General features: G+C 31.9%; 2 protein-coding genes across 2 annotated transcripts; one reads left to right on the top strand and one right to left on the bottom strand.

The window, feature by feature from the left end:
• Positions 1-773: 773 nt before the first annotated feature.
• On the top strand, positions 774-3,310 carry LOC133290109 (protein NOI4). Its single transcript, XM_061488174.1, has 3 exons — positions 774-955; positions 1,246-1,428; positions 2,890-3,310. The coding sequence occupies exons 1-3, from the start codon at positions 950-952 to the stop codon at positions 2,929-2,931; spliced, it is 231 nt and encodes a 76-aa protein (XP_061344158.1). The 5' UTR covers positions 774-949; the 3' UTR covers positions 2,932-3,310.
• A 559-nt stretch (positions 3,311-3,869) lies between these two features.
• LOC133290094 (transmembrane emp24 domain-containing protein p24beta2) lies at positions 3,870-6,796 on the bottom strand. The gene is made up of 5 exons (XM_061488153.1): positions 6,685-6,796; positions 6,369-6,578; positions 5,232-5,418; positions 4,988-5,095; positions 3,870-4,197 (listed from the first exon to the last, which is right to left on the bottom strand). The coding sequence occupies exons 2-5, from the start codon at positions 6,576-6,578 to the stop codon at positions 4,064-4,066; spliced, it is 639 nt and encodes a 212-aa protein (XP_061344137.1). The 5' UTR covers positions 6,685-6,796; the 3' UTR covers positions 3,870-4,063.
• Between the last annotated feature and the right edge of the window lie 7,736 nt (positions 6,797-14,532).

Below are 14,532 nucleotides of genomic sequence, written 5' to 3'. Positions count from 1 at the left end.
AATTTAGAAAAATTCAGTTTCTCGAGAATCCGGCCAAAATCTTTGTACCAAATACCCCCTAAGACATTTCTATGTGACTACATTAATAATTTTTTTATGTCGAAGGACAATTACTTACGGTAGTGATGCACAATAATTATTCTATATGCAACTAAGATCAGCAATCTCTGACGTGTCTCATCTAATATTAACAGCTCATATGAGATAATTTCATTTGTTAATTCTCCTTTTGTCAGTTTTTATGTTAACATTTTATCTATCATATTAAAGAGACACATTCCAATGTTATTGGTGAGTTCATTTTCTACCAAACTTTTTTTTTATATACACAATTTTATTTTGAGCGAAGCCAATTTTGGATCCTAACAAAAAAAATATAATATCCACTAGAGTGTTTTTATAAAAAAAAATATTCATATTAGTTCTATTTTATGAACTAAATTGGATCTTCGTTGAATTTTTGAGGGATCACATTTTCAAAAAATTAAAATTGTAAAAGGATTAAAAATTAACTTTTTTTTTTTTTTATAAAGAACAAAAGTGGAAATTATATTTTTTTATTAGGAACAATAAAGGGACTTTACACTTTTATTTAAGCGTCTTGGTTTCTGATATTGGACCATGTGTTTCATGGACAAACTCATTTGCTAATTGAAATAAAAAAAATAATAATTAAAAAAAAAACATATTCACTTTAACAAAAATCAAATTGAAGGAATAGACTATTATAAGGGGAAAATGTTTTTTGACGGTTGAGCTGGGTTGGCTGGAAATAGTGTAAAGTTGTTCAAAGTAAAGCCCCCACAATTTCGATTGGCATTGGCCCACTTCTTTCTCTCTCTCTCTCTCTCTCTCATCAACGTCTTCTTCCTTGGGAACTGGAAAAAGACGAATCTTGAACAGATAGAACCAGTAGAGGCATACAACAAATCCTTCATCTGCACCAACCATGGCGGTATGCTTCCATTTCTCTCTCCCTTATTAGATTTCCCTTTGTTCTCGATAGATTGGGTCCAAAATTTCTGCATGATTTCATAATCATACAATAAGATTTGAACCTATCTCATGTTTTGCACACATTATACATATTTATTTATTTGATTCAAGAGCACTAAACCAATTTTTTTCTCTGTGTGTGTTTTTGTTTCATTTTCATTTCCATTTTGTATTTGTTCTGTCTGAGTCTCCGATGTAAAAGTGAGTGTTTGTGTTTGAATATGCACATGTTTGTTGTAAATTCCGCAGGACAAGGGTAGACCATTACCAAAGTTTGGGGAATGGGATGTGAATGACCCAGCATCTGCTGAGGGATTCACGGTAATCTTCAACAAAGCCAGGAATGAGAGGAAGACTGGTGCTAAGGTTGATTCACCACCTAAGGATAATAACAAATACAAGCATGAAGTGGTTCTTGGGAAGCCCCAATCTGTATGTTCTTTTCTTACCCCCATTCCCTTTTATATCCTTGCTATGCAATCACACTTGTTAACTTCACAACTCTTACCTTTTTACTAGATGCATGAATGATTCAAGTTAATATGTAAACAGTGTGCTATTGTTCTTTTTCATTTTACATTGTCCTTCATTATGGACATTTGCTATCTCTTCCATTATATTTAAAGAGCTTTGGGTATTGCAAAAGCCATTGCTGCTACAGCTTGATGGCAGTTGGATAGTACAATTTCTTATTCAAACTCTTACCTTATGGCTGTGATATAGTAAATTATAGCCATCTGCAGTTCCCGTTGCACACCTATCACCCATTCTGTGTCTTTCACTTGCTATTCTTGTTTAAGATTTGGTTGGTGAAATTGAAAAAAGGAGAAGGCAAGTGAATCTCAATTATAAGTTTGAGGAAAACCTTTTAGTCTTACTCCTCTCCTGCTTCCATTGGTAGAGCTCCAATCACTATGTCACCTAGCTTGCTTTGGTAGAAAAGTTACAATTTGTGCCATTTTCCTATACTCAAATGGGGGCACTTTCATGAAGAGGATTCGTGCTTCATGCTCGAACTCTCATATAGTATGCCCGTGTCTTCTAGTAATATGGATTGTACTGTATATGTTTATCCTTATTGGGAGGAACTTTTTTCATTCGACTCCCAAAATTTTGGTTTTTTATTAGAGCCCAATGGCATTGATTGATCTATGGAGCTGATTCCGAGCTATTGCATAAGGCTGGGAGGTTGTTATGTGTATATATATGTACGGGTGCTTGTTTGAATTCACTATTCATCAATATTTTGGCCTTTTCACTATTGTTAGTCTAGTTCCACCTGTGGTGGTTTCAGTGGATTGGTTTTGCACCAGACACTGTTGATTGTGCATCCCCCTATGTGATCGACAGGCAATGCTCGTACAATAACGAGAAAAGTTTTGCTATGGGCAAGTAGTGAACATGCCTGTCATATATATCTATTTATAAGCATATAGATGCTCATAGTCCAGTGGCTTTTTGAAGAATTAAGGAAACAGTAGCAACTTTTTATACATTTAAATTTAAGTGCTTTATATAGTACATCATTTATTTTTCTGCGGATGTACTGTTATGCATGTCTTTATCATGATTTATGTAATCATATTTGTTTCTTCTCAGGCAGTCATCCCTTCCATTTGTTGGAGGATTGATAAGGCCTTTTGACTAGTATCCAGTAGTTGTCTTTGGTGACCTGTCCTGAACATATTAATAACTTCTGAATGAATTGTGAATTCGACATTAACAATTTATATATGTGGTTTTAGCTGTTTAGACTGATTTTATGTTAGGGTAGCCATTTTAATCCTTGAAATGCCATGTTAGGGTAGCCATTATATATGTGGTTTTAGCTGTTTAGACTGAGTTAATAATACGCTGTTGTATTGATTTCTCCATCTTTTTTTATTCTTGCAGAAAAAATGGTTTTGCTGCATAAACACATCTGCGGAATCATGAGGAGGCTTTTTAACTCGTAACAGTTCTGGAGTGTAAGATAATTTATCCATACCTGGCCCCTGCATAATTCCGGAAGTCTGGAGCTTCATTAAAGCTATGATAGGTCCTGCTGGAATCTTTTGTCATAAAAGTAGTGTAGTTTGGGCTTGGGGAGAAAAATGATTAGGAAACAAATATTGCATGACATTTATATGAATTATGGTGAATTATTACTGGGATTTCATTTTGTCCAATAATTGTTGGATTCACACTTCATTGACTCGGCACTTTTTGGATTGAAGCTTTTTATTGACTCATACTTCTCTGTATTGTTTACAGTGGAGTTTGATATTTGTGTGTAAACTATATACTTATTTATTGAAGCCTCCTATTTATAAATGTTTGGTTAATTGTTTTATAATGGAGTTTGCCCTGACTTGTCCCTCTTGTGGTTCGCCAAGCTTTATAAGTTTATGGCTTGCATTGTTTGCCATCTCTTTAGAGATTCACACCGAAAACAAAATCATAATACAAAAAATTGAATGCAATCTAAGGGGTACCATAATCACTCCGCGGGGAAGGGGGTGGGTTTATCCTAATACTCGAAAGATGTACTTCTTTTACCGGGATGGATTTTGCCGCGCGATCCTGAAATTTTCAAGATATGGTATATACCTAAGCATACACTATTTTATTTGGATTTGTCAAACCTCAGTGTTAAATTGTTTTGCTTATATTTCAGCCATAACAAATTTCATATGCTGTTTGAGCAAGAAATTATCACTGAATGTGTAGCAACTTTAGTACGTAGGTCATCATTGTTTCTCACATAATATTATGACTAAAATAATACATCTTTGATATCATAGAAAAAGAGAAATATCTTGCTCCCGAAGTACATATCAATTTCTCCTGAGCCAGAACAGCTTAAGCAGGGTAATTTAAGTGAACCGCAACTCTACATGAACAGTCATTTATAATTTTTCGCCGGAAATCAACTGTAATTCACAATAAATAGCATCTTTCCACAAATATTATGAGTAGGGCGAACAACTAGTAATGTAAATATTCATGTGATGACAACTGAGAAAAAAAAAAATTAAAATAGCATTCTCATCTGTAGTGTTACAGGTTCCCAAAACATTGCCTAGCTCTAAACTCTGGAGGTTCCCAACTTTCGTTCAAACAAGCGCCGCAGAAGGTAGACTTGTAGTGAACTAGCCCCAATTAGTGCTGCAGATTCAAAGAGTGCTTTGTGTACTGCTCTTCGGCTCATTGCATCATTCACTGCAGTTCAGACAGTAATAAAGGAACATGGCATTGCACTCGCACTCAAGAAGATTTAACAGAGAAAACAAGTTTGTGGCTTTTGTCAACTAAGATGGCCATAATTCATTAAACTAGGCAAGGGCGCGGTAAAATATGGCTGTTTCTCATCTATCTGAATGGTGTGTGCATTTAACCGTGAGATGAGCAGCACAGGAGTAGTGCTCAACCTCTTAAGTCATCTAAATAAGGTCAACTTTGGCCTCAAAGGGAAGCCGTGGAACAGTGTCAAAAGATAGGAAATGATGTTCTCAACAGGGCAGTCTCTTTTGGTATAGTAGCTGAATAGAATTAGGATGATTACAGATTGAGACGGAAGGTTCTACTAAATGGTATCAAGATTAGAAAACCAGATGGCATACATAAACTAGGGTTTGTTTTATCTTCAACACCAATATATGTATATATATAATTGATGGGAAATATAGATCTCATGTAGTAGGAGAAGTTTTCTTTTTCCTGCAATGAATTAACACTATGTACTACAGGTAGTATATAGTTATAATTTTAAAAGCTGTTTTTTTTTTCTCTCTCGTCAGAGGATGTCGGTTGACGTGGCGGAGATAAAAAAACCAACTTTAATATTACAATTATATACTACCCGTAATACATAGTGTTAATTCGTTGCAGGAAAAATTTCTTCTCCTACAACATGAGAAGTTGGGGACCCATAATTGACATCTACAAAAGATTTTATGCACACAAAAATGTAAATTTCTAGATAAACAGAAAAGTAAACCTTAAAAAATACCTATTGCTTGGCGGTCTGTCTGAGCCTCTAACCAATGTTGTTCAAACTGAATGTTGTAAAGAGCTTCCTCCAATTTTGCTATCTGCTCCAGCAAAGGGGTGAAATGCTCTGCACACAGTCACAAAAGTTACCATGATAGTTCTGTCATTTTTTAGACTTCCATGCAACTTAAAGAGCAGTATTTAACACCAAAAAGTAAAAATAAATGACCAAATATAAGTGGACCTAATAGAAGATGCATTACCGTCTTTTGCATGTTGCTCAAAGTAAGAGAAGTGGCCAACATGTACATCAAAATCGATGGTTTCATGATAAGGAGACTTGTTGGTGAAGCAGAATTTATGGACCCCTGATTTGTGAGCCACAAACTCAAACTTTTCACTGGTCTTATCACGAAAATCTTGAACTTGATCACCAGAAGGTCCCTTTACCTGAAATTCTTACATTGTGGTGTAATGAGATTCCAACATGATCGGACAGGGTATCAAAGAAAAAGAAAGGAAAGATAAATTTAAAGAAAGGTTATTCCTATTACTTGTGGATTTGTTTAGCTGCCTAAGATATAAATGTCAAAAGATTTGGAAAGTAGCAGACCAACACATATATAGATACCTGAATGTGAATAGTTTATATTTAATTGTAAACGCGATATACCAAATATAAATTCCTAGACATAATGCGTAAAACATCTCTCTAAATATGCATTATTTCCTAAATAAAAGAACTTCAACTGTTTTAAACCATGATGTTGTCTCCTAACTACTAATATAATTTTTGCTTCTTTAGGGGTTGGATCAGCATGCATTTTTGCTATAATGTCCTTCAAATAGTTCAGCATGGTGAATGAATTAAAATCTTCAGAATGGGATTTAAGTTTGACAATGGCTCCAAAGATCTAGAAAGGAATAACAGTTTCAAGGTTAGGGTAAATAAAAGCATAGAAAGCTTCTTCTGTCCCGCTTAGGTATGAACAGACGTACATAAATAGCTTTAGCTTCAAAATGTTAAAACCCCAAACCAATACGTAAGAGAAATCAATATTATTGGTTTTTACTTTTTATTCATGTGCCTAAATTTCCATTCCCTTCCCAGAATAGAATTTTGAAACAGATTCCTATCAAAACCAAATAGCATAAATCAAATTTTTAAACTTAAGAAGTGGACAAGAAAGAAACTTCGACTGCTTGTGATTACCCTTCCGAATCATGAAGCTCAAAATTAAGGTAAAGCATGAAGGGGTACGAATGAAGAAGACGTTTAAGGTTGTTGCAGATAAAATAATAAATAAATGTGGGATTGGTGATATGATAGCGGTTAATGAAATCAAGTTGATGTAAGAAATCAACATTAAAGCATAAGATGAAGCAAATAAGAAACATACCACGAGATCGACACCTTCGCTACCGTAATGCCAGGGAGAATCAGCCTTAATAACAACGAAAGAAACATGAACGGTGTCACCCTCGTACTTAACATCATGGGAGAAACACTCGTCTCTGTCTATCACGAATCTGATACCCTCTGATCCTTTCAAGTTCCACAACGCCCCAATTAACGCAAAAAACAAAACATGCCTCATACACAATCCCATCTGCACCGCCAAAAAATTAAAAAAAAAAAACAAAAAAAAAATACCTTCATTGACATAGCTTCAATTCACAAACATGGATCCACAAAATTAAAAGAATGAAAGATACCTTATTGGGTGTCTCTCTTCGGAAATTGCAAGAAGAAGATGAAACTGAACAACGCCGAACACGACACACGCAGTACGCTATTTTTAATCTCCACGAAGTGTTTTAGTTTAAGTGATGGCTGAAACTGGAAACGGTGTCGTTGACCGACCTTTTAGTTTTGTCGTGTGTCGGTGTGTGATTGGACCATGCACCTCATCGATCCAATACCAAGCCCACACGTGGGATGGGTTTAGCACACATGTGCAACTGCAAACCAAAAATAATGTGAGTTCAAAATTGCAAAGTGGATCAGCAATGTGTTTCAAAAACCAAAAATTGAAAAAATATATATTTGTATATGTAACAGCATCAACTTTCACTTGTAATCTAGCTATAATTATTTAGGGATTAATATTTTTTTATTGTAAAAGATAATTTTATCTTTATATATAAATAAAAATATGTAATACTCATATAAGACCAAGTGAGGAGAAAAAGAAAAAAATATGGACCTCACACACTTTTATGTGTGGATAGAAAATAAAATTAGCTTCTACAACCTAAGAAACATAAATTCCAATTATTTATCAAAACTATATTTGTTTATTTTTTAATAAAAACTTAGGAGGGTATATTGGATTAGGATTTTAAAAGATTTTTCTGAGATAAAAATCTTATAGATTTTAAAAGACTATTTAGAATTGAAGGGACTTTAAAGACTTTTTCAAAAGACTTTTTTAAAAAACTTTTTCTACGATCAAGATTTCATAAGAGTGGATTATAAATGATTTTAATAGAATTTATAAAATTTGAAAGAACAATATGAATTTATAACATTTTAAAAAATCATATGAATTTTTAACAAACATTCAAATTTATAAGAGTCAATAAAAAAATAACAAAGAAATACAATGATATTAATAAAAAAAAGTAAAACATAATATAATTTTCTTAAACAGTAAAACATAATATAATTATTAACAAACATTCAAAATTAATAAGAACAACTCCACATACCTAAAGCTATGCTAGTTCTTCACGCATTAGCATTTTCTTATTCCTGCTATTGGATTTGACCAATGGGTTAAAAATTATTTTCTTTATTTGGTATCAGAGCTATGCATATATGATTATAAGACCAATTTTTTTTTATTTATTAAAATTGTTGTGGATTCCTGACTTAGGCTCCCCCCAAGATCAAAAGGAGCTTGTGTCCGAGTTAAGTTGTAACGAGTAGTTGTCTTGGTTAAGGCACGAGTCTGGATTAGTCACTTAACCGGGTAGGAGACCCACGTATTAGTGGCCTCTTTGGGCCCTACCACGATCTCAAACTAGGTTATCCATAACTACCCACGTTCATCATAACCGTCTGGAATAGGATGTATATATATATATATATATATATATATATATATATATATATACATGGAATGCTCCAAATGAGACATGCAGATATACAGAATACCCATTAATTTTCGTCCAGAACAAAAATAATTCTAAAATGTATTAAAAAAAAAAAGTTCATGATAAAATTTCGTTTGAAACCCACACCAAAAAAAAATTTCGTTTGAAACTTTTTGCAAATGATCTTGGAAACTTTGGGGGTTTTGTTCTACGTGATGAGATTTTTCTAAATATGCATGTTTTCATTAAGTATTCTTAGAAAATTTCGAATATGGATTTCTGAGTTTTATTACATGAAAGTTTAGAAAATTTCTCAAATTATTTTCAATCGATACATTGAAACTTTAAATTGTTTTGGGGCTTTTGAAAAATAATTCTTTAGTTATCTATTTACATAAAAATTGTTTGAAATCCTTTTTTATAGCGAAGGAATTTCTTTCATTAATGTATTGTTACGAAATATAAAGCTCATATTATGAAAGTTTTAATCTTTCTTTAAATTGATATTGTTTCATTGATGTAAAACAAAAATTGATTTGAGGGTTTTAATTCCCTTATTGTTTTCTCATTGTTTTATGTTGTTCTTAATACAAAAATCACACATTTTTATGCCAAAAAAATCGCAACTCAGCTTGAAAAATTGTTTTTTAAACTTCCAAAAGCTCTAAAAAATCTGCTGTTTTTGAGATGGATTATAATAGAATATTGTTGGTTTGTTATTTCTGGGTTGTTTTATGATGAAAATCTTTCAAAAATTTATTGTTTTTGAGCTTTGACGAAACTCTTATGGTGGAATCTGATTTCGAGCAGGTCAACCCATCAAAGGAAGAAGAAGACACTGCAATTGCAATAGAGAAATATCAAGAAATCCTAGGGATTAGGGTGAGATTGTGAGAAAGACATCTTATTTATATTTCTCACTAAAAAGTCTCACGAAATCCGCACTAATAGAAAATTCATTAAAATCGTCAGATTTTTGAATACCACAAGATTGTTTTTCCTTTGTTTAAAATCTTGATTGAATACCAAAGGATTTGAACGAACTCTAAAATAATCTTTTAAAATCCTAATCAAGTATCACATGACTTTTTTTAAATCTTTTAAAATCCTAATTGAATACCAATAGATTTTTTATCCAAAAATAATCCATTAAAATTCTTTGAAATCTCAATCCAATACACCACCCTTATTTTTTTAACCTTAGAGGATTGTAAATCATATACAATATCATCTAGAATTCAATTTCAATGCTAACAAAAAATATTATTTTCGGATTAAATGATTTATGACTATATTATTTAGTTAATTTGATATCTCGCTTGATTATTAATATGGTTAAATTTATCAATACAAATTAAATAAAAGTATAGTTTTTTATTGTAACAGTATATAATATTAAACTTTTATTTGATATTTTTTATGCTTTCAATTATAAGATGTTTTTTAAAGTATTATTTGAACAATTGTTGCAAGGTTATTGAGATACTTTCATCTCCCGCAGAGCATTTGATTGAACAAAAATTCCCATCATTTTTTCTGCATGCCAACATATTCTTAGCATTGCTTTTTTTAATATAAAATTAATTTTTTAGATATTAATATATTTAAAGCCTTAATATGTCCGACTAATTTAATTTTAAGTTTTGAACTTTATTTTTCTTCTTCTCAGATACAAATTTAGCTTTTCAATCAAAAAAAAAAATTCTTATTTTAACTATACGTTTTTATTAAGCCAAAACAATTCAATCCCCTCGGAAGAAATTTATCATTACTGGAATTTTGAAGAGCTCATAATAATACATAATGTAATTATTTTTGTTTGATGTCTGCCGAATTCGTTATGTTTTTTATTGTATTCATGTACATAGTTTTTTTTTTTTTGGTAGAAGTATTCATGTACGAGCTCATTTATTATGCTATTATGGTATGGGAGTTTGTGCTCCTTTTCGAAAAGTAGAAAGGAAAAAGGATCGGGAACAATGTATCACATATTGGTCACTTTTTTATTAGTACGTCACGCGAACAGTAATATTTGTCAAAATATCATGTGTCTGAGTTCGCTGCAGCAGGCAGCAAACTCGATTTGCTGATGTGGCGTATTTCTGGTTGCCATCTAGTTTGTTACTGGATGTAGCGAACTATTTGACAATTAATATCCCTCTGTTTTGACAAAAATAAAATATGTAGCAGTATCATAGAAGTTCGCTTGAGATAATAGCGAACTAAGTAAAAATAGTTGTGTCTGACACACACAAGTTCGCTACACTAAGTAGCGAACTATGTGCATAAAAATATTGAGGAAGAATATTCTCACTACCAAAATTTTTCACTACCAACTAACTATTTATCTAATCACCATTGAATTAGCATTTTCTCTCTGTTCAAAAACTTTTTAACATTCTCTCTCTTTGATCCAATGATGATTAGATAGATAATAAGTTAGTAGTCAAATATTTTAGTAATCAAAATATCCTCCCTAAAAAATATTTGACCTTTAAGGTCCAAACAATAAAATAGCATCAGAAAGACAAAAGTTAGGAGATACCAAGGATAACCTATAAAGGACCTATTGAGTACTCATTGTTTGCCTTATCTTATACAGTACTAGTAGTTAATATTGATTTTGCAGAGTGTTGACAACGCCCTTTATTATTAGAAGACACATAGTTCCTTACTTAATATAGCAAATTTATGTGTGTCAGACTACTTTTACTTAGTTTGCTTTTACCTCTAGCAAACTTTTATGATATTGTCACGTGTTTTGTTTTTGTCAGAGTAAAAAATATTAATTGTCACCTAGTTTGTTACACTTAGTAGAAAACTAGATGACCACCAGAAACACACCACATCAGCAAACTAAATTCGCTTGGCACTGTAGTGAACTTGCCCGCGTGACATATAAGAAAATAACATTGTTCGCATGGCATTTAAGTAAAAAAGTTATTGAACAGTGACATTTTGGTCACTATTCCAAAGAATTGGGAGGGGATTTAGATGGAAGAAAAGGATATAAATAAAAAAAAAATTTCTTTTTTTATAAAGGATCATCAAATGTATTATGCTCTTGGATCACATTAAAAAAATTCTTCATGTACATTAGTTATTCGTGTGTATGCGTTGCTTTTTTGGGGGTATTTCTTTCTGTTTTTAAGCATTTTTTATTCTAATGATATTTTAGTACTTTTGTGTTTTTATATTAATTATATTTTTAAGATTAATTAACGCCATATAAAATAATATTTTGAGGAATATTTTTTATTTTGATTTAAGTTAAAAATTATATTTGATAAAATTAATTTATTTTTCTATTGTACAGAATAAACTTCTTAAGTTCCTTAATCCCAACCCAAAAAAAAAAAAAAACCATTTCTCTCCGAATGATTGTTATGTACAGTTGTACACTCGCTCTTATAAAAAAAATTATGGAATATAGGTGAGAGTCATTTGTGAAGAACTAGAAAGAGATGAATTCATTAATGAAAAGATACAAGGACAAAGAACCCGTAGGTTCAACAAGCAAAAACTATAGCAAGGGTGTGCACTGTGCATGGAGCGATTCATAATCGGTTTTAACAAAAATCGAACTGCACCAATTTTAAATGTTTTGGTTTTCAAACCGAACCGGTTTTCTTCTTTTAAAACCGGTTTTTAATTTTCTAAACCGGTTTGAAACCTGTTCCAAAACCGGTTTATAGTTTATAGTTTATAACCGGTTTTGATTTAAAACCAGTTTTAACTCAAAATCGGTTATGAACTATAAACCAGTTATCAAGTTCAAAATCGGTTTTTTAACAAATTAAAAATTGATTTTTGATGGATCGTGCTATTTTTATAAGTAGTCGTTTGTTTCTCCCGGTTATAGGTAGTTGACCAACTATTTCTTGTAAGAATCTTCATTGTTTTGGAACTCTTAGGACGAAATGATTCTTATAGAAATTGTTTTACGTTGTTTTTACGAAAAACATTTTCATCAAAATTTTCCGCAAAAATTTGTGACGAAAAATATTTCCATCAAAATTTGTGACTAAAAACATATCTTAAAAAATTTTGACGGAAATTTTTTTTTTGTCGAATTTTGTTACGGATTATAAATTTCGTCAAAATATTTCAAAAAAATCATATTCATCGAAATTTTTGACGGAAAATATTTCTATCAAAATTTTCCACGAAACACATTTTCTTCGAAAACTTTTGACGGGAAAAAATTTCATCAAAATTCTTTACAGAATTCAAATTCCGTCAAAAGTTTTCAACAAAAATATTTTCGTTAAACTTTTTGACAAAAAAATTTCCGTCAAAATTTTTAACGAAACACATTTTCATCGAAAATTTTCGACGAAAAATATTTCCGTCAAATTTTTTGATAAAATATATTTCCATCAAAATTTTCAACGGAACACATTTCTATGAAAAATTTTCGTAAAAATTTTTTACGAACAATATTTCGATAAAATTTTTTGACCAAAATGTTTTATAAAAAAAAATTTGTCAAAAAATTTGAGGGAAATGATTAGAGGGAATTTAGATTCCGTAAAGAACTTTGACAAAAAAAATTTCCGTCAAAATTTTTTATAGAATTATTTTTCGTCAAAAAATTTCTGAAATACTATGAAAATTTTGTTGGAAATATTTTTCGTCGAAAATTTTGCTGGAAATATTTTTCGTCGAAAATTTGGACGAAAATATTTTCCGTAAAAAAATTTGACTAAATTATTTTATGGAAATGTGTTTTGTCAAAAAATTTTACAGAATTATTTTTCGTTGAAAAGTTTGACAGAATTGTTTCTGTTGAAAGTTTCGACGGAATTTAGATTCTATCAAGAATTTTGACTGAAATATTTTGTCTCAAAAAATTTAATGTCAGTGATTATGACAAAATCTTGTTCCGTCTCTAGTTTCGACGAAAAAAAATTTGTCTCTATTTTCTACGTAATATGATTTTTGTCAAAATTTTCAACAAAATATTTTTCTTCGATAAATTCTGTTAGTATTTGAGACTTTTCTAATAATGTCATATTTAAAAATGATTCATATTTGGCTATTACCAACTGTTAAAAAAATAAAAATAATTTCATTCAATATTTGGAATTCCACTGTACTGTTTCATTTCCATAACTCCAATATTTATACACAGAGATTAGCATTGAATAGCTATCTGTTACCTAAGATTAAGGACTGTTCCGATATTCAGCAACTAACATACAAAAATAAGAATTGCTAACTTGCCTAATAGAATCAGAGAAATAATAGGAAACTAACTTATACAAAAAAATCTAACTATTCAAATTTAAATTACATTTCAACACTCCCCCTCAAGTTGGAGCATGGATGTCATGCATGCCTAACTTGTTGATTGCTGGTTCAAAGCTCCTTGCAGACACGGCTTTAGTTAGAATATCTGCCAATTGGTCCTCAGATTTCACATGGGGAAGTTGGATAACATTCTGGTCCAGTTTTTCTCGGATAAAGTGGCGATCCACCTCAACATGCTTTGTTCTATCATGTTGTACTGGGTTGTGAGCAATCTCTATGGCTGCCTTATTATCACAATATAGTTCCATTGGCTGATTGAAGGGCATTTTCAGTTCTTTCAACACACTGCTGATCCATACCAATTCACATAATGCATATGCCATTCCCCTGAACTCTGCCTCTGCACTAGACCGAGCTACCACCTTTTGTTTTTTACTTTTCCAGGTTACTAAGTTTCCAAATACAAAAGTGAAGTATCCTGATGTAGAGTGTCTAGTAGTCTTATCCCCTGTCCAATCTGAGTCAGTGTATCCCTTGATATTTTGTGTGTCATGTTTAGAGAACAACAAGCCCTTTCCAGGTGAACTTTTAAGGTACCTAAGAATCCTGTACACAGCCTTCATATGATCAACACTGGGTGAGTGCATGAATCTGCTCACTATGCTTACGGCATAGGCTATATCTGGTCTTGTGTGGGACAAATAAATCAATCTACCTACTAGTCTTTGATAGCGACCAATATCAGCAGGTTCCTGGTCTGGATGTATCTCTAATCCATGGTTCATCTCCATGGGAGTCTCAACTGGTTTGCAAGCTAACATACCAGTTTCAGCCAGTAGGTCTAGGACATACTTCTTTTGGGAGAGGAATATTCCATTTTCTGATCTGGCTATCTCAATTCCCAGAAAGTATCTCAGTTCTCCTAAACTTTTTATCTCAAATTCTGTACATAAGTGCTGTTCCAGCAATTTCATCTCACATGTATCATCTCCAGTCAAAATTATATCATCTACATACACTATCAAAACAGTTACCTCTTTTCCTTTGTGTTTAGTGAACATGGTGTGGTCTGAGTTGCTTTGTGTATACCTGAACTTCTTCATTGCAAGAGTGAATCTTCCAAACCATGCTCTCGGGGACTGTTTTAAGCCATACAAGGCCTTTTTCAATCTGCACACTTTGTTTTCTTCAGTAGGATCTCTTTGAATTCCC

This window comes from Gastrolobium bilobum, unplaced genomic scaffold (assembly GCF_033153095.1).
Source record: "Gastrolobium bilobum isolate Gb01-03AN ecotype WA unplaced genomic scaffold, APGP_CSIRO_Gbil_v1 utg7782, whole genome shotgun sequence".
NCBI lineage: Eukaryota > Viridiplantae > Streptophyta > Magnoliopsida > Fabales > Fabaceae > Gastrolobium > Gastrolobium bilobum.
The sequence above is the reverse complement of the archived record's forward strand: the minus strand, read 5'-3'. Positions and strand labels throughout refer to the sequence as shown.

What these genes read in the sequence shown, in the direction of transcription:
- LOC133290109 (XM_061488174.1), top strand. An exon ending in TTCTTGGGAAGCCCCAATCT is followed by an intron (nt 1,429 to 2,889) that starts GTATGTTCTTTT and finishes TTATTCTTGCAG; the next exon opens with AAAAAATGGTTTTGCTGCAT.
- LOC133290094 (XM_061488153.1), bottom strand. Translation starts at nt 6,578, where the DNA reads ATGGGATTGTGTATGAGGCATGTTTTGTTTTTTGCGTTAATTGGGGCG. An exon ending in GCGAAGGTGTCGATCTCGTG is followed by an intron (nt 5,419 to 6,368) that starts GTATGTTTCTTA and finishes TAAGAATTTCAG; the next exon opens with GTAAAGGGACCTTCTGGTGA. An exon ending in GACAGACCGCCAAGCAATAG is followed by an intron (nt 4,198 to 4,987) that starts GTATTTTTTAAG and finishes TCTGAACTGCAG; the next exon opens with TGAATGATGCAATGAGCCGA.